Source organism: Vanacampus margaritifer, chromosome 4, assembly GCF_051991255.1.
Source record: "Vanacampus margaritifer isolate UIUO_Vmar chromosome 4, RoL_Vmar_1.0, whole genome shotgun sequence".
Lineage (NCBI taxonomy): Eukaryota > Metazoa > Chordata > Actinopteri > Syngnathiformes > Syngnathidae > Vanacampus > Vanacampus margaritifer.
Genome location: NC_135435.1, coordinates 30,212,243 through 30,239,593, shown reverse-complemented (window position 1 = coordinate 30,239,593; position 27,351 = coordinate 30,212,243). Strand labels below are relative to the sequence as shown.

The 27,351-nt window shown below is 39.8% G+C and overlaps 2 protein-coding genes across 6 annotated transcripts; both read right to left on the bottom strand.

Annotated features, from left to right (window-relative positions):
• Window positions 1–1,605: 1,605 nt before the first annotated feature.
• On the bottom strand, window positions 1,606–20,845 carry LOC144050163 (aminopeptidase N-like). Of its 5 annotated transcripts, none has more exons than XM_077563196.1 (24): window positions 20,719–20,845; window positions 19,091–19,163; window positions 18,414–18,522; window positions 18,204–18,317; window positions 14,022–14,707; window positions 13,805–13,947; window positions 12,991–13,130; window positions 12,736–12,862; window positions 12,318–12,472; window positions 11,094–11,207; window positions 10,617–10,760; window positions 9,462–9,527; window positions 9,327–9,392; window positions 9,077–9,252; window positions 7,691–7,767; window positions 7,456–7,589; window positions 7,298–7,353; window positions 6,216–6,363; window positions 5,810–5,901; window positions 4,745–4,855; window positions 4,493–4,660; window positions 4,236–4,376; window positions 3,186–3,267; window positions 1,606–2,909 (listed from the first exon to the last, which is right to left on the bottom strand). In XM_077563196.1, the coding sequence occupies exons 5-24, from the start codon at window positions 14,618–14,620 to the stop codon at window positions 2,757–2,759; spliced, it is 2,892 nt and encodes a 963-aa protein (XP_077419322.1). In that variant the 5' UTR covers window positions 14,621–14,707; window positions 18,204–18,317; window positions 18,414–18,522; window positions 19,091–19,163; window positions 20,719–20,845; the 3' UTR covers window positions 1,606–2,756. The 5 variants fall into 5 exon arrangements, with proteins under 5 accessions (XP_077419322.1, XP_077419320.1, XP_077419321.1 ...); XM_077563194.1 differs by lacking the exon at window positions 20,719–20,845 and adding an exon at window positions 20,110–20,223; XM_077563195.1 differs by lacking the exons at window positions 19,091–19,163; window positions 20,719–20,845 and adding an exon at window positions 20,110–20,228.
• On the bottom strand, window positions 19,579–27,236 carry LOC144050164 (AP-3 complex subunit sigma-2). Its single transcript, XM_077563200.1, has 6 exons — window positions 27,072–27,236; window positions 25,915–26,006; window positions 24,965–25,076; window positions 24,739–24,810; window positions 22,397–22,504; window positions 19,579–22,051 (listed from the first exon to the last, which is right to left on the bottom strand). Exons 1-6 carry the CDS (start codon window positions 27,138–27,140, stop codon window positions 21,926–21,928), a joined length of 579 nt encoding a protein of 192 aa, XP_077419326.1. The 5' UTR covers window positions 27,141–27,236; the 3' UTR covers window positions 19,579–21,925.
• Between the last annotated feature and the right edge of the window lie 115 nt (window positions 27,237–27,351).

Genomic DNA, 27,351 nt, shown 5'->3' with positions numbered 1-27,351 from the left:
GCGCCATCTTATGACGTAGTTTAAAAAAAAATAAAAATAAACACATTATTACATACACATTAGGAAGAAGCCGAAGTGCAGTACTACATGTCCCCAGCAGATAGCGCATCCCTGGACGGTAGAGGTTAAGTATTTGGGTTTCGTCAGTTTTTAATTTCCGTTGTTCAGTCAAGTGTTAAAAAAATATATACTGTAATGGTTATGTGGTAGGGTTAGGTTTTTGAAAAGGGGTTAGGTTTAACAACAAAGAAAGAAAGAAGGTGCTTCGAGGTCGAAAATCCGTGTGGGCGAGTCAAATTTTTAGGTCCACCCGATGCAGCGGCACGCCCCGAACTGCGCTCTGCATCCGGGGACTACACAAAGTGGGCTAGCACATAGAACCGCACACTTCTTAACCAGTTATGTCTGCCATCTAGTGGCAAATAATGATACCACAACTTAAAACTATACAGTGGATCCACTGATAAATCCACTTATAATTGACGTTATTAAAATATCGGTAGCTAAAATTTTGCTAAAAATGTTGATAAACTTCCAAATGACATTTTCCGTGTTGACTAAAAAAAACAAAAACATTTAAAAAAATTAAAATCATGAAATAGGTGTGTCCATGGGTGCCCAGCAAGTACCGCACGAGTAGCCCTTGGGCCTGTTTTAAAAATAGTTCATCAGTGATGGGACATTGTGACGTTCTAGGAATGTTTTAGTAGTGAACGTTTGAAAATGTAAACAGCACATTGTCAGATATTAATAGCAATAAAGTGTTACATATCGATATGTATCTGTTTCCTAATTATTAACATGATCAGAGTCTTAACAATATCATTAAAAGGTAATTTGAGCAAATATGTTATTTCAGTAGCGTGTATCTAGCTGGTAGCCATTTGCATTAATCAGTAACTAAGAAGTAGCTCTCGGTTTCAAAAAGGTCATTTGCCACATCACAAAATTGTTTATATTTTTCATGTTCCCTTCTTATTTAGCTCATTCAATAAGTTATCGATTGACTCATTGTAATTGAGTGAAATTAACATTTTGTATTTATTTCATGCATTCAATAATTGCTTGATTAATTATATTCAATATTTAAAATGACAATGAAGTTTTATTTTATTGACACCAATGAAAGCCTGCATTCAAAGTTGACTTCCCTCCTGTGCTGTCTGTCGGTAATATTCTCGTTTCCACTTCCACGCGAGTCACTCGCCACTCGCCATTTTGACAGCCTGCTAATTATGTTTGCATCTTCTCAGCAAAATTAATATGTGCGTATGCCACTGATATGTAATTAATGGACAGCTCATCTCGAACTGAGCAAGCGGAGCACAAACGTGGTTATCATCACTTTTAGTCACACAATTTCCCCCCAGGGATTAAAAGTCATCTTTTTTCTTTTTTTTTTTTTGAGTTGACGGTTCGCACATCATTAGCGGTGACTTATGGCGACCATTCGTCGTGGTTATGAAATGAGGGAGAATGAGTACGTCACCATTTACAACGTGGAAGAATCGTGATGCGGCCTGAAAGCGGATCTGCCAACATTTACTGGAAAAATGCTGGGAAGCAGACAAGATGGCTGTAAAGAAAACATATCGAAACAACTACTGGCAATTCCCATCCTTCACTGGAACTTACGTTTTAATTTTTTTTTTACAAATTGGAGTCAATTTAGACACTTGGATGGATACATATTTATAAACATCAAAAACTAATTAGCCTAATAGTTGCATTTTCATAAACATTAAAGACAATTTTGAGTCTTTGACAAACCTAGAACTTGGACCCGAAACTCAACAGTCTTACTACCTTATTTATTGGCATTCCATTTTCTGTTGGTTCGTGGCAATTGGAATTGATTTTAAAGGTCAAATCTGATGTACAATGTTTAGTTTTTCTTTGTCAAACATCAACATCGTCCCACCGCAAGTTGCTCCAGACCAAAAACGACATTCGACGGCTATCTTAAATCTTGGTCTAAATCACCCTAGACAAACTTTCACACGTGTAATCATTCACCTTTTTTCAGCTTCCATATCTTTGGTTACAATGAGTGCAATTTGGGCCTTTAGATTTTAGTTTGCAGTCACACGCATACATATATGTATATATATGTATATACGTGTACACACTGTATTTGCTACTACAAATTGCAATTCCATCAGAGAAAGCGGAGTAGTGAATTAAGGCTGATGACTTCATCAAAACGTGAGGTCTCACGCTATAATCTATACATCAATGGAGTCATAAAAAAAAAAAAAGATGCTTTCAAGAAAGCTGGGAAATTTCAGCAAAATCTCAAAATGATGTGTGTATTAGCTCAGTCTGTACATTGTTTACTTTTCAAGCACTTTAACAAACATAAAAAAATTGATATAAGAGGTCAAGTAATTCAATTTTTGAGCTGATTTTTTTTTTAACAATACTTCCTTTGACCGCAGCCTGTTATTTAAAAAAAAAAAAAACTATTTTGTGATTACTTTGCGATATTGCTACTTTGCCACTTTCCAAATACGAGACCAGACAGTAAGAAGAAAAAAAAGCATTTTGCATAATAGCATTAAAAGGTTTTTTTGATACACTTTTGTACCAAATGCATCATTATGGATGTTGTTTTTGCACCGTCAGCTATTGTAACCTCCTCGAAAGCCGCCATTTGAGAACACACAGACAAAAAAGGGTGTCTGTGCGCATCCTGATGATTATAGCGTGAAAAAAAAGAGAACAGTTCTCCTGACGCCCCCCACCCCCCCTCCCCCTCACATGGACTCCTTAGAGAACCAGTCCAGAACTCGGCCTTTGTTCTCCGTCACCCATTTGATCTGGGCAGAAGTCCTCTCAATAGCCTGTTCTAGCGCCATGGTGGCCGAGCCAAAGCCCACCGCCTGGTTGTCCTCTTTGAATCTTTGCAGCTGTTAAGATGAAGAAAGAGGAAGGAGAAAAAAAAATAAGCTTGATGAGCCAATAAACTGTTGAAGTGAGCTGATTAGTTTCATTTGGACAAAAAGTATTACTTCGCTGCCCTCTTGTGACATGTATAGGTAATTCTAACTGGGGGGGGGGGGCCCAATTACTCGCAAATTATCCGTTTTATCAGTCTTCTTCTCTTTTTTTTTTGCACAAGTATCTGTACTTCTACTTGAATAGAGGGTGTGAGTACTTTTGCAACCTGTGCTTTTTCAATGTACCTGCTGCATTTCAAACTCTGTGGAGAAGCGCATGGTGACTCCCCTGATGAGTGACGTGAAGCCAAACGATCCTTTCCCATAGCTAAAAGCACAAACACAACGTGTATAAAAAACGTACAAATTAAATGCATTTCGGAAAAAAATAAAAATACTCCTGTATAATGTGCAAATTTTTTTTATAAAAACAAGTAACATTTTGGAAATGCAATTGTTCTCTATTATAATAGAATCCGACATTTTATTCCAAAACTATCCGGAAAGAAATATGATACTCTCATACATTACGTTCAAAATTCTTTTGAAAAATCAGATTATTTTCACAAGATTACTTTGCTCCATTTTTTTTTTTAATCATAGGCTTTTTGTCCTGATGAATTATAAAAAAGATCTCACTTTTTTTTTTTTTTTAAAGTTTCTTATTTTATTTTATTATTAGACCTTTTTTTTTTTTTTTTAGGGATTTGGATTTCTTTTTGACTTTTTATCTTGGGGGAAAAAAAATCACATTTTTGTAATCTTATAAAATTATAACATATTGAAAAATAATGCAAAAAAAAAATTTAATGAAAAAAATAATAAAACAAAACAACAAAAATTCAAAATAAAAACAAGCCAAATACTCGAAAACCATTTGTAAAACAATTTTTTTTTTAACTGTCGCGCAATAAACTCCGTAAAACATAAAATTGAAAATTCTGAAATGTCATAAAAATGCAAAAAGAAAAGAAGCCATGAATAATTATTTAATTCATCTTTAAAAAATTATAACATCTTGAAAAATAATACTTAACCTATAATATTTAGAATTTTCTTTAAAAAAAAACTGACTATACATCCAGAAACGGCTTTTTTTCCCTCAAGAAGAAATTATTTATGAAAAAAAATCAAAGTAAAAACAAGCCAACCATTTGCAAAAAACATTTGAAAAACAACATTTTCAATTGTCACGCCATCAACACTCTAAAACCTAAAAATTTAAATCCTAAAATGTCATACGAGTGCAAAAAAAGGAGAGACTAATATGATGACTCATCAAGGTATGCAACTCACTCTTGGAAAAGTTGTTTCCATCGTGCTCTGACAAAGTTCCAGGCCAGCGGCATGCCCACCACGTTGTGGGCAACACCCACGATGGTGGACGCAACATCTTGCTTGCGGATTTTAGTCGAGTCCAAAGTGTACTCAAGATACCTGACGGCAACACGCAATTGCATCGCTGGTAATATTCATCATCAGAATCATGGCAGAAATTCGAGTCCTTCCTTCCATTTATTGTGGATATAAAAAGTCTATGGATCAAATCGTACCTGTTGAGTAGCCAGGGCACTTTGGTGCAGGCCAAGGCCCCCCTGAGCCTGGAGGCCTCGGACGCCAGCGTGGCGTTCTTGAACATCCTCCAGACAAAATCCCACTCGCCGGCGCCGCCCAGTGACACGGCGCTGCAGTACACCGTACTTTTCAAGTGGGGATGGATCCTGCTCCACACCACACAGTTCTGACATTTGAAATGGCCGACGTTGGCATGTTGACATCGGGTCAAGCGTATTTGTGGTCCTTACGGGTTGTGCGCCGGATGCTCCATCCAGCGCTTGAACCAACTTCTGATGAGCTCCCTGCAGGCCGGCACGCCCACCGCGCAAGCCATCGCAATGGCGTTGATCTGATTGTACCTGACGGACGGACAGACGGACGGACGGACGGGACACTTTGAATTGAGCTTGACTGGCAGATCAACAAACGGGATTCAATTCAATCCATTTCAATGACAGGAAATACTTTTAATGAAATGTTATAAATTCCATAAAATTGGCAAAGCGTAGAAGCTATATAATGGCAGATTAAACACTAAAAACAGATGGGTAAAAAAAAACAAATTATAGATATCAAAAAATGGACAGATCCACTTTATGGGTCAATTTGACCCAACTTTCTGGGTTGTTTCATACAAAATGACCTTCTTTTTTTTTTTACCCGAGTAAAGGATCTGACCAATATTTGAGTTGTTTTACGCTGAAAGACCCATTTCTTGAGTCAAAGTTGGGTCAAATCGACCAATCCATTTTTGACCCATAGTTGGGCTATTTTTGACCCATCTGAAAAAAGTGTTTGAATTAGATCAAACTCAATAAAATATCTGAATAATAGCAATAAATTGAATGAATTTAATCACAATTTAATAGATTCAATAAAATTTACTTAAAAATGCAATTTCATTTATTTGAATAAAACAGAATACAAATATTTCCATTGATTGGCAACCAGACATTTAAATGTTAAAAAAGTAGAAGTACCGAAAAATGTTTGAATTAACTTGAATTCAGTTGATTTTAAATACTACATTAAATATCAAAATTAATCCCATTTGAATTGAGTAACTTAAATTCACATCAAGTAGCACAAAATACATTTAGTTTCAATAAAATTAATTATTTAACTGGATTTAAATCCATTAAAATAACATTAAGAATTAAATAAATAAATACATTTCAATAAAAATACATTGACCAACGGTGCAAACCACGGCGTTGACCTGATTCTACCTGAGGTGATGCAAAACATCCCGTAAGAGCGTCAAAAATAATTTTACACCCAAAAAAGCCCAACATTTTCTGTTTCCCTCTTACTGGTTGCTGATTCCTTCAGGCACCGTCGTCCAAGTGTGCGTAATCTTCTTGAAATGCTCAAAAAGAGGTTGGACGAGCTTCCTGATGTACGCCTGCGTTAAAAATAGCAATCAATCCGCGCTCATTTGAGCGTTGGTGCAGAAAAGTGGAGTCAAATACAGCCGCGTCCGAAGCTAACAGGCTAAGCTAACATTAGCAGCGTCCGAAGCTAACAGGCTAAGCTAACATTAGCAGCGTCCGAAGCTAACAGGCTAAGCTAACATTAGCAGTGTCCGAAGCTAACAGGCTAAGCTAACATTAGCAGCGTCCGAAGCTAACAGGCTAAGCTAACGTTAGCATGTGTGTCATTTCCAATCGTGCACTTTCAAATGTTACAATGGCACAATCTTTCTTTTTTTCTTTTAACCTGTAAGGGTCCGTAGACTTCGGTGCGGTCGAACATGAGGTAGTAGAAGTTGAGGTTTCCCAACGCCGACTGCCACGGGATGTATTGCGTCTCCTTGGATAAGTACTTGGTGGTCCTCAGGGCCAGCGTGATGTCCACCATTTTGGCTCTAAAATGAGTTGCATCTCATTCACATTCAATTAGGGCTGGGTACGGATTCTAATTTCATCAATTGATTCCATTTCAATTCACAAGAGTTCAGTTCGATTCAATTTCGATTTGATTCACTTCACTTTAATCCGATAGTGATCAATTATGGAACATGAACTCTTCTTAAATATCAAGGACATGATAAAAAAAAAAAAATCCACAAACATTAAATTCCAAGTTGAATTTTGCGGAGGAAGGAACTGGTTAAATGATTTAGGGTTATAATCATTTAAGTGTTACACAAGCATTGGCATCAGCAAGGATGAGATGAAAATATTTTCCTAATTCGAATTCAATATTTGTAAACATAAATTAAAAAGATCCGGAGTTTGTCTTAAAGTATAATAAGTCAGGTCTTTCATAAATGTAAGAAACTACTTTTAAATCCCCAAACCTATCTGTTCAGTCGTTTTTAATGTCTAATGTTTAGTATTATGAATGTTTAGTTTTGTACTGATTTTATTATTGTAATGATTTTATGTTATGGTCTTTTTTTTCTTAAAGCTTTTTGTATTGATTTTATCATTGTCCTCGATCTTTTTTTGGACTTTCTGTGAAGAGCCTTTGAGTACCTTGAAAAGCGCTATACAAAATAAATGTATTATTATTATTAAATTCATGTCAACATTAAATGTCAAGAAAACAGTAAAATAAAATAAAAATTGGCCTTTAAAATTTTCTTATTAATTTATGGGAAAAAGAGATATGAAAATAATTGATTCATGGTTTTATGAATCGATGTCAGGCTTTGAAAAGAAAAATCAATTCAACGCTGATTATTCGATTATTTTTTAAAACCCAGCCCTATATTCAATATAAAACATGATTATACTTTAATAACTATAATAATAATAATAATAATAATAATAATAACTACTGTATACAGTTGTTACCGTCCTAGGTTGAAGGCATCATCAATGAGTTGCGCTCGGTTTAGGATGGGAATGGCCTGCAGGAAACAAACCACAGCTAGGAATCATATCGCTGGCGTCGGGCCGATGCAACAAAATGGAGACTGTGGAGCGTAACACCCCAGTCAATGTATACTCACCAGATGGTTTGTTTCCAGCACGGAGATGAGGCGATTCCAGTTGTCCATGTCGTAGTTGACTATGAAGTAGCCTGACATGTTGGTGTTTGCCAGCACCCAGTTGAGTCCCGAGGCTCTCATCTGAGGGTTCGTGTCTGGTGAAAGTGGTATGGGAAGTAGCGCGTTTAAAAAAAAAAAAAAAGAGATAGAGAGGGGGGAAAAAGTGGCGAAAGTGGACACTAGAACCCTGAAGTACCTGTCTTGTGGAGAAGCCAGTACTGTTGCTGCTCAACGCCGGTTTTCATCCATTTAATTGGCACAAACCACGTATAACTAGGGGATTGGGGAAGGGGGGGGGGGGCACAATAATTTTTCAACAATGGCGTCATAAGCTAGTCCTCCAAGAAAATGTTTTGTTGTAAAGTCACAGCAGTATATAATCATGACCATTCCAATGTCGACACGCCACTCTTTTCTTTGCATCTTCCTGTTCTCACCTAAAAAGGCAGCCCTTTTTGAGAGATGATTTTCTTGTTGTTAGAAGAATGTCCCACAATTCAATTCGATTCCGATTTTCGGGTGTGCAATTCGATTCAAAATCGATTTTCGATTAAGAACGGATTTTGATTCAAAATGACTTGATTGACAATGATTTTTGCTTCAATTTATAGATGTTCAAGCAAGCGTAATAATCTTCTCCAGTCTGACTCGCTAATGCTAATGAGTGCTCTACACGCGGCACTTTTATCCCTCAAAAGAACAGCTCCAAGCTGCAAAAAAACAACTTTTATTGAAATAACTTGATCGGGACTTTTTCCTTCTACTCTCTAATGTGGCTACAACTTAACAGTGTGTCAGACCGCGTGGATCCACACTGCCCATAAGTGGCCAAATCGGGTACAACATGAACAGCGCTCCCAATAAAGGCACGCACAAACAAAGGGAAGGCAGTATAAGATTCTTATGAGAATCGATTCTTTGGCACACCCATAATAAACACCATGGGAAAAAAAAAAGTGACATTTCTTACGCAGCGTTGCAATCCGGCTGAGTGAAATGAAAAAGCAGGCGAGCTGAGCCATTGGAGCCAAAAGTCAAGCAGGCAAATTTGTCGCCGAGGAGCGACATCATCTGAAGGTGCTTTTCTATTGGCTGCTGCTAAGATGACATCACTTCTGCGTGACACTTTCAAACGTCTTTAAAACCATCCACAAAAGTAATAATTACCAATGACTAAAACAAACGACATTTTCACTCCAATTACAGGTAGTCTTAGTTAGTTTTGTAAACATAAAATGTAGTTTCAGTTAGTTTAAATTTTTTTCAAAAGCATTTTTATTTTATTTCGCTACCGAAATTGTTTTTGGAATTTTTGTTTGAGTTTTTTTCGTTAGTTTAACCTTGGCTGTAGTATTGTGTTCCACAGGGTTCACTTTTGGGGCTCCTGCTGTTTTCATTGTATTTTCTGCCCCGTGGTTCCATCAGCATGCTTTGTGTCTTTACCATTGCATTGTATTCAAATGTTGCTTTTGCATCCTGAGCTCGTGCGCTGTTGTGACTATTCTGCACATGTCGTTTTATGGTAAGAATTGCTTCACGGTTGTAGTGTAAAGTTGATGCTCATGGTGTAAGTTAACCCTACTTGAACTGCGAGGGCCTCTCCACCACCGACTCTGGATCCAGCAGGAAGTGCTTCTGGGCCATGTGTCCGGTCTTGGTGTTGATGGTCACCACGGGAAAGCCCATCTGTAGCGTCCAGCGGTGCATGATGTCGTGGACCGTGCGTGGGATACGCAAGCCTGGAGTGTCCTCCACCGCCTGGAAAAGAAGGAAGCAGTCGGCTGACAAGCTGACGTGAAGTTCAAAGACAGCCAAAGGGGGTCCTACAAAACCTTTTGGAGGTGGTCCCACAAGTCTCTGTACACGGTGCAGCCAAAGGCGAACGTGTTGAGGTAAGACTAAGCGAGAGAACGCGACGTCTTAGCAATTCCATGGGGACGCAGTGGCCATCTTGTCGGGATACTCACACTGAGTCCTTTGGCAAACACCCGTTCGCCCAGAAACCCGGACAGCATCCTTAGGACCACCGCCCCCTGAAAGGATGGAGATAACAGTTAGTGTGTAATTTAGAGAAGCCGCCTCATTGACCATTTTTAAAGCTCGTCTTAAAAGGGAAGTCAAAACAATTTTTGTTAAAAAATGTTTACAATATTTTCTATACAGCCCCAAATAGGCAAAATCCATCATCTAAGGAGACGGACATTTTGCCACTTGCTGTCGAGTGAAAATGACATCACAGTTGTGCAGGTTTCAGGTAACAACCAATCACAGCTCAGCATTAGAAAACAGGTGAGCTGTGATTGGCCATTGCCTGAGTCCTGAGCAACTGTGATGTCATCTTCAGTCGACAGCAAGTGGCAAAATGGCCGACTCCTCAGATGGATAAAAATGGCTGGATTTTCCTTCATAACTCATATTCCACAAATGTAATATTAATCAGAATGTCATGTTTAGACGAGTGAGGTCACATATAAAATATTACTGTCAAAAAATGTTTTAAGACCTACTTGACTCATTGAGTCATTTTTCAGCAGTAAAAAGTTAATATTTTGTCCAGAATGAATTTGGTAACTTCAATATTTTTCATGTACAATACATACCTTTAAAAACAAAATTTTCCACTTACTGTCGACTGAAGATGACATCACCTGTGCTGAGGAAGTAGGTAACGACTAATCATGGCTCACCTGTTTTCTGGGTTTGGTCAACAAACTGAGCCATAATTGGTCGTTACCTACTTCCTCAGCACAGGTGATGTCATCTTCAGTCAACAGTGAGTGGATAAATTAGTAATTTAAGGTATACATTCTATATGAAAAATAATGAAGTTACCAACTTCATTCTGGACAAAATATTAACTTTTTGCTTCTGAAAATGGCTCAATGAGTCAAGTATCCCTTTAAGGTTGACTTCCCCTTTAAAACTTTTTTTCTTTGGCTTTCATGCAACTCATCATTGTGACTCGCCATCCGTTGTTGATTTTTTTATGTGTACAACACTAATTCCGGCAGTGGTTGTTTATGAAGTTGTTTATGGATGAAGTTGAATTAAGATCAGTTGAAAAATCCGTACAGTGTTCACTGTAAAGTACAGATTTCTTGCTATCGTTGTTGAGTGCCCACCTTGCTGTAGGAGATGGTGTTGAATATCTCGCTGATCTGAGCAGGTGTGTTCACCTCGTCTTCTCGCCAGGAAAGCGGGTGAGAGGAAGCCAGCGCGTCCAGATTCAACACCTGCTGGACGTCGTCCAGAATGATCTGGTCTTTCTGCAACAGAATCATATTTCAGTTGCAAGTTTACGCATTTTCTGCCATCTTGCTGGCGTCGGGCCCCCGACGTCACAATTTGCTAAATGTCATATTTCTTCACAAATCCATGCAATTTGTCAGTCCACGCGTATGTGTGCATTATATTTACAAATCATTGTCGATGCAATGTTAATGATTGAACAAACATGAGTTTTTTTTCTAGTGTGATGATTTTGGAGGTCCGATTGTGTTTTAGCCATCATTCTAGCTTTGTGGATCTCGCCAGCAAGTGTGCGCGCAACAGCAGGCATACACTTGCAGGAGAGATGTAAAAGGAGTGGTTTCTCTTACAATGTTCCATGTTGGCTCGGCATAGTCCGCTCCCAGGTACTCCACGTAGGACGCGAAGCCCTCGTTAAGCCACAGATCGTTCCACCAGCACATGGTCACCAGGTTGCCGAACCACTAGACAAAACACAAGCACAGCTCTCATTTTAAGACTACAGTATAGAACAAACTTTCAGGGTCCAGGGGAGAAATCTTCTAAGGTCCCTATCAAAATCCTAGTTACCATATGAAACCTGAAATGCCGTAAGAATATCAAAGTTGCAAAGGAAAAAAAGGCATTCTATTACGATAACAAATTCCGATTTTTTGAAAGTTTTTTTTTTGTAAAGGTATGAGAATAAATACATATTTTTTTCAAGAATACATTTTAACCGGTACATTTCACAAATACAATTTTATTCTCTAATTATTTCAGCCCTTCATGGTTCGGCATTTGGAAATTCACCTGTTCGCAGATTTTATTTATTAACTGAAAAACACATCTAGTCAATGATTTGTGTTCAGGTCAATGCAGTTAAAGTATTGCTTTGTTGCCATGTATGACATTTTGGTGCCATGGAATTATGCAGAAGGGAGTTGAGGAGCTTGATTTTGACCATAGTAGTGCTTTGCCGCCATCTTCTGGTAGGTGTCTTATTAGGAGGCCTTCAATTACTCATTGATTTTCACTTTTCATGATCACAATCGAACATATCTATGCTGCGCAATACATAAACTTGAGTTGAGAATATCGGGAATCATAGTCTCAGTTCTTGAACAAAAGAGGTTTTTATCCTATCAATAATAAGCCTTTTATTCAAATTGGATTTATGTGATTACCTATTAAAAAATCCCATACCGTTCACCTAAACCGAACACTTCCAGCCAGAGTCGTGAGGCCGTCAGGAGACCCGAGGAAGGACCAAAGAAAAGAAAGGAAAGTGAAATCCAGCATTGACCAGACACCACCCACCAGGCCACCAGATTTTAATTGTCCTAAAGCTGCGATTGGCTGGCAACCAGCTCAGGGTGTACCCCGCCTACTGCCTGAAGCCAGCTGGGATAGGCTCCAGCAACCACCCCCGCCCCCCCCGCGACCCTTGTGAGGACAAGCGGTTAAGAAAATGGATGGACGGATGGAATTATCCTAAAGCCAAGCTAGGTTGCAGAAAAAGATTTGGGTGGAAGGAACCCATTTTGAGAACCACTTCTATAGGAAGGGGTTTTTCAACCCCCAAGATGGCCGACCATGTGCGCCAGCTCGTGTGCGATGACGGAGACCACTCGTCGTTTGTTCCCTGCCGAGGATTTGTCCGGGTCGTAGAGTAGAGCCGTCTCCCTGTAGGTGACCAGGCCCCAGTTCTCCATGGCGCCGGCGTGGAAGTCGGGCAAAGCCACCTGATCTGGAAAGGACCAGGATATGCACAAAGTAAGATTTTTATACAAAACAGTTTGCTGCTTCCCCGGGAACTAACCCTTATACGGGGGGGGAATCTTGTCCGGAAGCCACAAACCCCAAACGGTCAACGCACCTAATTCGCATCTGCGTTGCAAATTTCTTCACAAACCCCAAGATTTGGGGACCTCCTTGTGAAGGAAGCTACAAGCTCAAGTCAAACCTACGACAAAACATCTGATATTTGTTCTGTAGGTTTTGGTTACCTACCCGACTTGGGGAGCGGGTAGGGTGCGTTGTAGTAGTGCTCGTAAAACTGAAGAATTGGTCCCGTCACGTTGAGAGCGTAGTTGCCATGTCCTTCGTCAATGGCCTTCCTCCGAGCCCACACCCGCACCTGGCAAAAAAAATTATAAAAATCATATCTATGGTACTGGACATTTGAAATCCAGAGCTTCACTTTTTCCACTTTTCTATCATTCGCAAGACATGCTTGTATTTTTCTTCAGTCAAAGTGTTTCTTACTTGTACGTCATTCATTTGGTTGGACTCAACGTAGGTGAAGTCGCTGACGATAAAGGCCAGAAGATACGTGGACATCTTTGCGGTGGGCTCAAATGTTGTCACGCGGACAGTCGCACCATCCATGACAACATCTCTGACATCTGCAGGGACAGTCGGACAATTTTACTGCTCCTCAATTTTCCGGTTATTTGATCATACAGCGCAATTCAAACACTGGAACCGTGGGAACTGTCTCAATTTAGTTCCAGAGGACCCTGGTCAAGCAACCCAAAAACGATTGGTAAACATGATTGGCCTCATGAGCAAGTTTTGTGCGCTTTCAGCAGAAAGGCAGCTTTTAATGTTCCAAGCTAAAAGTTCCTGAAAATCGAGGTGGTAATTTTGCAATCGGTGTTCTTGGACACCCTTTAAATTTAGGCTTGAGGGGTGGGCATGCCATTTTGATGAGCATTGTATGGAGGTCTTTTGAGCAGGGCCCAGTCCCAATTTTCTTGCAAATAGTGAGGATTCATTGTATCACTGATCCGGGGACTTTGGGCCTTAGTTTGAGGACCTAGAAATAGTATGAGCTAAAAAATTGCCGGAGAATTCGAAATGCTATCAATTGTTTCTGGCAGGTTGGGTCTTTGAAAGAGAAAGTAGCAATACTTTATTTTTCCTAGACCGGTAAGTCGAATTGCAGTACTCTAGTACACTGGTTCCCCAAGGCAAACTTGGCTATGGCAAACTTTCCGTTCCGAGACCTACAGAAGTTCCTGGAAATTCATGGCGAAATGTAGCTACGTAGCTATTTTTAGGGACGACATTTCCAAACCTAATTCCCGGGCGTTTGACAGAGCCACTTTATCCCGGTCGTGGATGATGGTGACATTGAAGACGGCTTTCATGGCGGGTTCATCGAAGCACGGGAAGGCTTTCCGGGCATACGTGGCTTGCATCTGAGAGGTGGCAACAACTCTGAAAAAAGTGAAGAACTTCAATCCGGATACCGGTGATGAAATCACTCAAACGTCCATGTCGTGATAACTTACCTTTTCACGCCATCCTCCAAGTATTCACTCCTGTAGAATCCTTCCAGGTCGTCCGCCAATTCTCCCCGGAACTCGGTGCGCAAGACGTAGGATGCCCCCTCTTGAAGGCTGCCGCTGAGCTCCAGGACCAGGTACTCCGTCTTTGCCACCAGCCAAGACTTACGAATGGCCAGCATCGGGGCTCCCGACGAGTCGCTGAGCGCGGCGTGGTGCCCGTTGAAGGTGGTGAAGTTGAGCTTGTTGGCGTGGATGAGGATCAGGTCTGTGGCCCGGACGCAAGTGAAGACCACATCCGAGTGTCCGGTGAAGATGAAGAGGCCGTCTGCGTCGGGCTTCAACCGGGGCCACAGTGTCACATTGTAGGAGGCGGGGACCAGTGCGGAAGGAAGCCTGTACTGGTCCCACGGATCTGTTGAGGCTACGGGGGTGGGATCAGGGGTGTCGCTGTGGACCTGCGCCTGGTCTCCGAGTCTGCTTCGATTCTTGGTCCTCTCCTTGTCGTAGGCAATAGACAGAGCTAGAATAGTCACCAGAGCGGCCACAGCTAACAAAAGTAGTCCAAGTCCCACGTTCTTACTGATGTAGTAGACCTTCGCCATGATCAGGAAGGCCAGTGAAAAGTCCCAGGCTTTGTTTCACGTGGCGAAGTTCACCTTGCACCTGAGGTCAGGGCCTGTGCATGATACCTGTGAGAGGATCCATGGAAAGACTAAAAGCATTGCTTCTGACAATTGAGTCACAAATTCAAAAATGGACTAAACTGAAAGATGCTTGAGGATTTTGGCCTTCTGGTGAATGAACGACTATGCAGCTATAAATAAATGCACAATTTCTGAGAACTATTTAAAATCTATGTTGCATTTTCTGGAAGCAAACACACACAAACTTTTACTGTCAAAAATACTTACGATTTTGCTGGGAAGTGGATTTGGGAGGAGACGGAAGTGGAAAAGTAAAAATCTTTATATACAAAAATACAAAGTAACAACAATGGGCAGACAAGACATTCTGATGATGTGTCACTGAGCAACTCCAGCGTAACTATTGAAAAAGATCAGGCCACACCCAACCCTGTGTGACAAAATAAAGGACCCAAACTCACTTAAAACACTTTCTTTCCAGCCAATCACCAAACTATCATGTCACGTGTTGAGAATCGCTTTACAAATTCTTTACATCTGTGTACTGAATTCATAATCATAGTATAAGCACTCTTTCTGAAAAGTTTCACATTTGTGTTGCGTTGTCCTCCACAAACTCGAAAATTTAACGCATCAAAAACATTCCAGTACTATTTCACTTGAAACAAGATTTTTATTTTTGGACAAGATTTGGCTTCCTGGTAAAATACTAAACTAATACAAATTATGTATTTATGCCCTTTTTGCGCACATTATTTATTTATTTATTTTATTTTATATTTTTTTTGGGCAGTGATCAAATCAGGGTTAGGTTTTAAAACTTGAGTTAAAAAAAAAATTCAACTTGTCTGAATCTGTGACCTGGTTTGTGCTTTTTAACCACATTTTTGTACCATTAAAAACCTTTAATGCACCCTTTAGGTAGAAAGGCACTATGTAGCTTACTCATTAAGAGTAAGCGACAAAGCTATGTGGGTCCATATTGGATTATCCAATTACACATATGCATGTATTGGATTTGTCGTACTTGACTGCGTTTCCCTCATTTGCCTGCAGTGCGACCATCTGTGCAGATGTTTCCCTGGCAACATCCAGCATGTTGTCATGTTCACACCGTGCACCGGTAAGCAGTCAGTGACGATCTAAAAAAGAAGTTCCCAGGGGTCGACGGCATGCACGCTCACAAAAACGTCCACGTAATACTTTTTATCCATAGAAACATATTTGTTGTATGATTTGTTAGCATTTATTGATTTCAGTCGCCAAAAGACAAAAACTTCATTTTGCTGACGCAGATTCAAAAGTCCACAAGTGAGGTTCCCACAGATGACTCGGCAACATTTACCACCGCAGAGCTGGCGGGAGAACGCTATGAGCTGTGGCGATAAATGCTGGTTGTTAAGAAGAAATAAAATGCGGGGGGGGGGGGGGGGTTGGGTTGTTGTAAGAACTTCCTTCAACGGACATTGTTGTTTTTCATCTATCTTTAGAAGTGGAAATAATATTAGATTGAGTGTGGAGGGGAAGGGCTGAGCCAACTCTACTGAGATGTTTATTTTGTGTGTGGGTTGAAAAGTTTGTGAAACTCTTTACAGTATATGCAGGGAAAGTTAAAGTTAATAGCCATTAGAAAATGAACATTCTTTTCCAAAAAGGACTGCACAGCTCTTGTTACACAAATGATGCTGCGACTTTTAAAGAAAACAAAGTGCGCACCGCTTTGAGTCAAATTCATTTGACATCTGTCTTTACAAAAGCTCTCCTGCAGACGACATCAAGGAAACTTACGAGCACTCTGTGGTGAAATATCGACAACATCCCAAAGCTACTTGCAACATCTGGAATGCATGTTTGCAGCTCGAACCAAGGCATCCCCCCCAAAACGTGGGTGGTTCTAAGCATACCGGAAGAAATCGGTTTTATTTTTGCATTTGTGTTGTTAATGCATCCGTCTATGTAGTCATACATAGTCATAGTCATAGCTTCAAAACAAAATGGCAGACTTCCTGCGCATCCTGAAAGTGGGTCCTTGGGACTATTTTGTGGGTCTACTCATTATAGACAATAGACTTGCCTACCAAGTTTCATGTTGTGAAAGAATTTATGAGTTCGTCTTAGGAGGACCCCTGGAAATGGCCAACATAAAATAGCCGCTTTCAACCCAAATAGAACAATTATTTTGTTTTTCCAGGAATGGGTCCTTTGGACTTTCTGGTAGGTGTATACTCATGTGAGATCACTTTCACAACGGCTTTAGGGTCTGAATTTTTTTTAAAAATTTAAAAAGTTACGACTTTTTGGGGGGGAGGAGGCAAAAATAAACCTACATCATCTACCAAGGTGAGTTTGATGGTTCACAGCAAATCCAAATCACATTATAAAATCTCAAAACATTTCTAGTTAACTTGGCTTATCTCATGTAGAAGCAGAATTTTGCCATCATGCGCACTTCATTAACTGTACTGGCAATGTTTCAAGCCGCAGTCTTCCCATCTATAAACCACATGTGTATGTTCATTTTTCTAAACTGCTTGTCAAGAGTGTGAGCTGGAGCCCGTCCCAGTTGGCGGGGGACCGCCTGGACTGGCAGCCAGCCAATCGCAGGGCACATATAGACAAACGTTCACGTTTCCAACAATTTAGAGTCTTCAATTAATCTAGCAGGTATAATTGGGGAAAATGAGAGATATCTGAAGAAAATCCACACACGCACCAGGAGGACACTAACTGCGCAGGAATGCACAAGCTCAGAATAGAACCCCGAACTTCAGAAGCAAAAGCAGATGTGCTAAACCGTAACCCAACATGCTTAATGCAAAATATACAATTGAGGAAGGAAGGCACGGAAGAATATGAAGTTATAAATGAGGCAGGGATGCAAAGAAAGAAATAAGGATGGAAGGAAACAAGGACACCTAACCTGAGTATCTACAAAGCAGAGGTTCAAACCTGGAAACCTCAGAACTGTGAGGCCGACATGCTAACCACTACTCCGTCGTGCTGTCAGAACCAGTTAATAAAACGGAAAACTATCCACACTTTGATAACACCAAATAGTCCGTCTGCAGAGTGATACTGTCACTTAGTGGCATTTTTCAGCCTGTATACATAATATTCCTAATGAAATTGTATTGTTTGTATTATACTGAGCAGCCAGAACATTCTCTCTGTCGCAAGTTAAGTTTCATGACACTTGCTTTCTTTTTGTCACCCGCATTTTCAGACAAAATTTTGACTCCATTTTTGAGGCATTTCTAGTGTACTGAACTTGATTTGTCTCAGTGGATTAAGCTGTCGAAGAAGGTCGATGCTGCCAGAGGAAAAAAAGAAAAGAAAAGAAAAAAAATCTGGTATGTCGTAAAAACTACAAAGCGCTTTAGATCTTTGGATCTGAAGCATTCAACCATCATGGGTCATTTTTTTTCCATAAATTGTCTATATTCTCCCGTTTAAAAATGCAGCATAATATGCAATAAAGCACCTAAGAAAATCCATGACAAAAGTAAATTTTCCCCATTTTGCGGTAGAAGGTTGTACATACCAGCGGCTGTACGAGTACGTCCACTGCTTGCGTGCGTGCAGGATCTGGAATGAGACCCGGCTGATGGGAAACAGTCTGCAAGGGTGGAGTCGACGAAAGCTACCGCAGGTTTTCCTAGAGGGATGGCTCCCCATATTTGAGTTGGAGGGGGTTAAAAAAATTAAAGGGGGGAGAAGGGGTGATTGAAAGAATGCGGCTGTAACAACAAACCTCGGTTGTGGTGGTGTAGCTTCAAGAGAATTCCTCGAAGGTACAGCGAGTACACGCAAAGAGCGTTTCTTCGCAAGAACGACTGCAGGTGGTTTGTGGCTGACAGCAACTTTTATTCATGTAAAGAAATATGTTCTTACATCAACAATTGAAACACATAACACAGTAAATAAAACACAAGCACGCACTACAATTACAATACAAATATTTTGGGGTGGGCAACCTAGGACCAGTGGGCCACATTTGGCCCATGTCAGCATTGAACACAATTTAAAACAGAAAGCCCCCAAAAGCCAGTTTAACTGAGCGAGATGAAATTTGGTTGGACAGTCTTTATGGAGGACAAAAACTGCCAAAATGAATTTAAAAAAAATAAACATAAAAATAAAAATGGATTTAAAAAATATAATTCCAAAATTTAATATAAAAAAATTAATATAATAAATGCAAAAAATAATACTAAAATAAAAACCAAGATTCAAAAAATAAAAATAAATGTTGAAATGTATACAAAAATAAATATAGAAATATAATTAAATATCAATCAATCAATAAAAACGCTCTGCTCTCACTTTTATTTATTTCATGCTGTAGATGCTCTGTAAGGACGAAATGTTATTCAAATGTGGGGGCGGTCCTAAGCGTGTCTTGGGTTGGGCTCCACCGTTGCAAATTACCTTTCAATGGTCGAGTGAGCGGGTCGGCCAACAAGGAAGACTTGCATGGAGAGCTCCAGCAATGGACGACCATCTTATAAAAAAAAAAAAAGTGAGAACAGATCGTTTTTATTTATTGATTGATATTTAATTCTATTTCTATATTTATTTTTGTATGCATTTTGAAATTTATTATTATACCTGTATTTATTTTTATTTTTTTAATCTTGGTTTTTATTCTTGTATTTATTTTAACTTTTATTTATGGATATATATATATATATACACACATATTCTGTTTTTCTATCCATTAAAATTCATTTTTTGTATTTAATAATGTATTTAATTTTTGAATTATATATTTTTATTTTCACTTTTATTTATTTATTTAGTCTTTTTTTGGGGGGGGGGGGGCAGTTTTGGTTCTCCATATGTGTTGTCCTTGGTAGACCCACAGAAAAGTCTCAAGAGAGTGTGCCTGAAAAGACACAGGAAGTCAGACATTCTGGTTTGAAGCGCCTTGAAAAACGACAGTGGACAGCCCAAAAAAAAATGTTTGGGAAATCCCTGAAGCTAGTTGACCTTAGCAACAGGACAGTTGTCTGTTATGAGAAGACCCATAAAAAAAAGCAAGGAAGTGTGTCATTTTGCTTTGAAAAATGGCAGACTTCCTGTGTCCTTGCAGGAATCGTACTTGTGGGACTACTAATTTCAACCAGATTTCAGTCAAACTGGCTTTGGCCTGAATTGTCCAAAGATACTGGTAGGTAGGTAGGTAGGTTTAAACCAAAAGGGCAGACTTTGCGTCTTTTCTGACATGAGTTCCTGAGACATTTTTGTGGGTTTGTTCACATTAGGCATGCCTATAAAATGTCATGGGCCTCAGTCAAACTGGCTTTGGAGACTGAAAAAAAGAAATGGTTGGAAGGCGCTACTACATCAATGTTGGAGGATCTTACAACTTCAATGTCAGGTTTCCTCTGTTGTTCAGGCATGAATTCATGAGTCTTTTTTTGTGGGTTTAGTCACGATAAACTCACCTCCCGAATTTCATATTGCAAAGCGGAACTGGCTTCAGGGACTAAATTTTCCACCAAAAAAATCTGGGGTGTGCTCTGCAGTCAAACTGGTATGTGTGGATGTAGCTTTTGGAACCTGAAAGCAGGAAGATATTTGTTAATAAAAACATCAGTGTGAATGCGTGTGTATTCAGCCTTTGTAAGGCCCTCTGAGAACTACAAACACTAAAACGGTCCCTGAAAAAAAAATAAAAATAAAAAAAACTTAGTGGAGTACGTTCTTTCCTACTTTGGAGGACACTCCACTTGACTGGCTTTCACGCCACGCTGTATTCAGAGAAAGGAGTAGCGGAACCCACGCTACATGTCAGTGAGATTAATATTAGCGCGAAAGAGCGTAATGGATCGTGACGACAGTCCACCGAGGACAGGCAGACGTTTGGACGCCCGGATGGAAGAAGACACATTCCAGGCTGTACGAGAGCCAATGGGATCGTGTTACAGAGGGGATGTCGGGGGGGAGGGAATATCTCAAAATCAAGACTAGTGATGAGCATTAAGTTGAGGAAGGAAAATATGCTTGTCAGCCAAGTCATAAAATATGAAAAATGCATGAATATTCACATTCACCTGATGCTTTATGGCAACCTTTTTCCCATCAGAGGCCACATGAATTTATGGAGAACAGAACAGCACGATCCCCTGAACTCACTCAGCAGCAACCCCTGAAAATCTAAAATAAATAAATAAATGGAAAATAAACAACGCAAGGCCGAAATTCAAAAGGAAGTCGGCCATTTTGGTTTGAAGTGGATTCGAGGGCTCGTGCTGACGAACTCCTACTTGGTAATTGGTCCAAATTAGTGCCAAGCAAACTGAAGTTAGTTTCACATAGTACTATGACATTGGTACACGTCATTCATGAGTTGAACCCCTAAAACCGTCTCAAGAACTCTTACTCTGCGGCCATTTTGGGTTACTTTATTTTGTTATCTGAAAGGGATACTTGACTCACTGAGTCATTTTCAGCATTGAAAAAATTACATTTTGTCTAGAATGAGTTTGATAACTTTATTGTTTTTTTTTTGGTACAATTAATAACTCTAAAAACTATTTTTTCTATTTATTGTCGACTAAAGATGACATCAGCTGTGCTGTGGAAATAGGTAACGACCAACCACTTGTTTTCTGGGTTTGGTTGGCAAACTGAGCCATGATTGGTCATTACCTACTTCCTCAGCACAGGTGATGTCATCTTCAGTCGACAGCAAGTGGAAAAAAATAGTATTTTAAGATATTAATTGTAAATGGAAAATAATGAAGTTACCAAATTCATTCCAAACAAAATATTAACTTTTTGCTCCTGCAAATGTCTCAATGAGTCAAGTACCCCTTGAATATTTTTGTCATTTTAAAATGTCTTTCAAAGGCCAACTCATCCTAGAGATTTTCTTCGGTTGCTATCTAATTTGAACCCCGTGTTCTAGACAGATTGACAAAGCTAAATTGTAAGGAAATTTAATTTTTAAACACGAAACTCAAATATTGAACTCAGCTGTTTTTAGGATTTGTGCTGCAGCAAATGTGGTCCACTTGCCATAGGTTATCTACCACTGCTTCATGGGACACACATTGACAATATTGTGCAAATTCAACTAGGACACAAGGTTGGAAAATAAACAACAACGTTCAAACGGCTAACAGCTTCTATCCAGCACGCACACGAGCGGCCGGAGTGAGCGGTTGTGAACGCCGCTGTGGTCAGGAGAGTTCAAGTTTACCGCATACAAGCGAGAAGGGGGCATTAGATCCCGCCCGCCCCCCTGCCGAGCCATACTCAGAACGGGGAAAGGCTGGGCACTTTGATGTTGATGTCTCCAATGTTGATGTTGCGCGGGATCTCAGGCAGGTTCATGTTCTTCACGGCGGAGACGGCGCGAGCAGGCGCTGCAGACAGACCCCCCTGCATGGAACGGGACACGTGTTAATATGTACCGGTAGGCTTTGTTTTGTTTTTTTAAGGAATTTGTTTATCTGTCACTCAAAGCAGCGAACTGTTTGTTTATCATCTTTCAGCATAAGAATTGTTTTATTCATTTAGAGGTCTACATCCCTCTGAGTCTCAGTACATCCATCCATACATCCATCCAACGATCCATCTACCATCCACTTGTCTGTGACTGTTTGTCTCCCTGTCTATCTGTCTTCTCCGCAATCCCTCTGTTTCTGTCTCAAACTATTTTTTCTATCCAACTACATTTCCATCAGCAGACTTATTACATGTATGTGTGCGAGTTGGAAGTCGAACCTCTGACTTTTCCATGCGGTTCTGCAGCTCCACCTGAGCCACGATCTCATTCATGTTTGTCTCCAGCACCATGCCGCCCATGACCACCTCCTGCAGGATGTAGTGGACCTGCAGCAAAAAAGTGTGACGACACACCAAAGGTTTTTATAGTTAGCGAAAGCTAACAAAGTAACTGAAATTGACAAAACATGTTTGTTAATTCAATTAACTGAAACTACATCTTATAAATCCTATAAATGTCCTTTTGTTTTCATCTTTATCAAATAATATTATACATCAACTTTTAGGCTTCATCTTAAAAGTATTTATTATTTCAGTATTGTTGTACATCCGTACAGAAGGAAGGTCAAACAGTCGCTTGAGAATTGTAGTTCACTTTACTGTATTACAAATATTTAAAAAAAAAAAAACTACAACAAATACTAAAACTAATAAAAACTAAAACGTAGCATGTTCAACAAAGTAAAAACAAATAAAAACTAACAAACTAGTCCAATCAAGCTGAATTTAAAAAAAGGAAGAAAAAAAAGAAGTAAAAACGAAATAACCAACTATCGTGAAAAATTCAGAACCATTATAACCCAGCAACACACCGACCAGTTAATGGTTGGAAAACAGGAAGAAACCAACGACTGCTGCAAATATTTGACAGAACACTCACTGATTCGTCACTTTATTGGCATTCAGATGTGGCTGGTGAAGTCTGCTCTTAGAATACAGTACAGACGCTCCCCTACTTACGAACATTCGAGTTACGAACAACGGTACATACGAACATTTCTGCGCGTACAGTATGTCGAAAAATGTTCGGAAAGAGATGCTGTAAGTTAGATTTTGTATTGCGCGTAGTGCTTCTTTCCGCCGCTAATACCGACGATTGGCGCTGTGAGAGCTCATTGGAGGCTGAGCAACGTGGCGAGGAGGAGGAGGAAGAAACGCCGGTCCCCATGAAGCAGGAAATAACTTTTGAAGCCGATTCCAGCGACAACGAAGAATCTCTCATGATATAAAATCCTCCTCTTCCTCCTCCTCCATCATCTCCTTAAGCATCGAGTACATCTTCCAAAAGTAAGTTAAACTTCATTTTATTTATCTTATTACGTACATGTACATACTGTGTGTGTCTCTCGCTCTCTCTCTCTCTCTCTAACATACGTAGTACAGTACAGTACTGTACGTATTCTCTCCATTTTATTAAAAGTTTTTTTCAGTACAAACCAATGCAGGTTACTTGTACAAGCCTTAAACATACTTATATAAACCTTCAATATACTTATATAGGCTTTAAACATAAATTATAATACAAAATATAGCACTGAAGCAATTTACGAACAAATTCACCTTACGAACGATCGTCCGGAACGTAACTCGTTCGTAAGGTGGGGAGCGTCTGTACTCACAACTTGGGACTCTCTAGCAAAGGGTTATGCAGTCACTCTGTGCATATTGGTGGTTCTGCATTGGAAAATTCACTTATTTGCAGACGCTTTTTCGAAGACATGTGCTCCAGGATTCACTGAACCTATTCGTTGATTTTGCACTCAGGCCAAAGCAGTAACAGGCAACAGTAAACCTGGTGGCATCTTGGTGCCAAGAAACTGTTAAAATGAGTTGAGAAACTTTTTTTTAAGTAGCCATTTTCCACAATTTGATATCATCGATTGTCATTTACAGTGCAGTCTATATCTTTTTTTAAGGGGGGGGGGGTCAGTTACTCACAGATTGAAGCTATTCGTAGCAAGGCCCGCACGGTCCTATGCCCCACGAGTAGTGGGGATTTACTGTATCCCTAACTTATGTTAGTAAGTTTAGAATATAGTTTTCATCTTGTGACACATGGGAAGTCTCATTTTGATAAATCCTTATTTCAATTTCACTGGGGTTTCCCTCATCTCTGGGAAATATTCTAGAGCGTGCCCAACCTCACCGCACAACATGACACCCACTTCTTACCAAGGAAATTCATTCAAGATCAATCCTCAATATGGTCTGAACTAGGCAAATAGTTGGGCCCCTGGAGTGACTTCCCACCTATCAAGTGTGAAATTAAAAAAACATGTACAGTATGGGGAGTAAACCCTTGATGATTTGCATTTCATCATTTGCTAGGTGAGTGCCTAAATGACGACTATTCGCTTAACAACACACCTATTCACCCCTTTTTGCATATTTTTGTGCCCATTTTTGGCCTGATGCCTGAGTGTCTGGACATGAGTTTTGGCTTAATGTAGCTCCTAGCAAGAGTTCTTAAGGATGCCTCCATTATTCAAATATTTGCTGCTCACAACAGGTGCTGATTCCAATATAAATGTACAAAAAATATAAAACTTTTTGTCTCTCACCTTGTCCATGTGGAATATGAGGTCCAGTTCACAGACGTTCTCAAAGCATTTATCTAGCGTCTCCACAAACACCTGGACACAAAAGTTCAACACAAATAGGGTGATTAAAAGTGTTGTTTAATAATAATAAGCAGGCATGTTATTAAAAGGTGTTGGGATCACAGTAAAAAAATGCAAGGCTGGAAAGCTGATTTTTTTTTTTGTTAATAAAAAAAAAAAAGCTGACCTGGATGAGGTCCAAAATGCCAAGCTCGCTCTCAGATGAGTCGACGCAGAAGACAAAGTAGAGTGTGGCGTAGTGGCGGTAGATCAGCTTGTAGTCAGAGCCGCCGATAAGACTGAAAGACCACCAAAAACGCCATCTTACTACACAAATAGTATTTGTGGTTCCCTACTAACAAATTCACCTGCTCGGCTATCCTCAGCTATAAACTGTAGCATTCACCTGTTTGTAGCTCTCTACAGATTTTGCTTTTTCTGTAAATACCTACGAGGCCATAAGATGGTGAAAAAAAAAAAAACCTGACTAATGTAGAGGAGTAATTGCTGTAAAGGAAATATGTTGAAGAGACACATCTTAATTGAGAGAGTAAGAGGATTTCATGTCAGAGAAGAGCAACGTTTAGTCTAGGTTGATAACAGAAGAAGTTATGGACAGCTTTCAGCACGTGAACTTACATGCGTACTGTACCTCCAGTGCATTCAAAATTCACACCATTTGTATGCAATTTCTTTCTAAGGATAATATTATAGGATGAGTTTGACACCAAATGCTTTGGGATACTTTGGGAAATAATTGCGGTTTAAACAATCAATATAGGCAATTACAAACATGTTTAAGGGGGTCTGGTTTGCTCACATTTTTTACAACAGGGCTCAGTCCGAATCCCCCACACCGCTTTTAGCCAGGGTTTACTGTACTTTACACCAGTGGTCCCGTGCCGCAGAGAAAGAGTTATTTTTCTTTTTGGTGGATCATATATGTCCTGATCGAGAATATACGTCAGCCACACCAACCTTGGCAAATAGTTGCCTGTCCGCAAAAATACAAAATAAACTGTACTATCATGAACTAGTCCCTGATGAAAAAAGGTTGCGGGGCCTCTCTTTTACACTATTTTTTGTAAGTCTGGCGCCATCTGTAGGTTTAATTGCGCCACTGCAGTAAAAACTTGCCTTCCTCCTTCCAAGAAGTTACAAACGTTGTCATCCCGCTTTGACACCAAATGAAACGTCTCCCGAATGATCTGTTGCTGCATGTCCTCTGCCTGCAACAAAACACAATAGTGTCCCAATCATTAACAAAAAATATATACTAGTAAAAAATTATGTGAATAATATTGCAGTAGTATATGGGAGAAGGCAAAAAGTACTCAAGTAAAAAAACAAGGAGAAAAAAGAAAAAAAGTCATAGTTAAAAAGTTAGAATTATGTCACAGTCACAGATGTATTCAAGGAAAGAAACATCGTATTATATTTTCTGACTGAATTTTAAATTCCGTGACTACTGAAATTTTTTTAAATTGTAAAATTTGGAGGTGCTAATTCTTATCCCAACCACATCACACTCAGCCTTGTAAGAGTCCAACCCTCACTGGAAACCAATCCGATTTATGTGGACCAAACTTTGATACCTGCTGTACAGGGACGGATCAGCTTGCAGGATCAGGGGGCCTGGTAACCCATACTGCTGGTGTAACCCCAACGGGGCCCCACAAGAGACATGGTCTAAGCCAGGGATGTCCAAATACGGTCTTCGAGGGCCACCAACCCGCATGTTTAAGATGTTTTCCTCTAATACACCTGATTCAAATGATTAACTAATCTGCAAGCTTTGCAGAAGCCCGATAACGATCCTGATCATTTGAATCATATTGAAGGAGGAAAACCTCAATTTTAAAACATGCAAGATGGTGGCCTTCGAAGACTGGATTTGGACACCCACGTTCTAAGGCTTAGACTCTAAGCCTACTTCAAGTCCACAAAGCACGTGTAAACTGGTTGGACGAACTCCCATGCTCCCTCCAAGGCCCAGCTGGGGGTGGACGGCTGATCCACTGTTCTTTGGTCAGGATGAAAACCACACTGCTCCTCTTGAAACTAAACCATGTTAAAATACTAAACACCACATCCACCAATAGTGTATGTTTTGCTAGTAGCACGTCATTAAAACTGAGACGTTTGTTCACCTTTACTGGACTAAATTGAACATATTAAAGCTAAACTAACAGCAACAACAGTTAACAAATCGTTCTTGGGATACGGCGAGAAGATTTCATGCGAATAGTCCAAATTAATCGAAACAAACCACCGTTTATGGCGGTAATACTCACGAAATATTGGTAGAATCTGATGAGCCGTGGCTTTCCATGGTTGTTAAATATCAATATAGCTTTAATCATATTTACTTATCCGTTAATTGCAATACGTTTTCTTAAAATAGTAAACGCTAGCCAACAGCTCAAGATTATCTTGCAGGTACAAAACAGGAAGTTTATAACGACCACTTCCGGCTTGCAGTCTCAGCAATTAAAAGTCTACAAGAAACAAAAAAAAAAAACGCATCAATAATTATTTCCGTATGTGTGTGCGTGCAGATCGACTAAAATATGT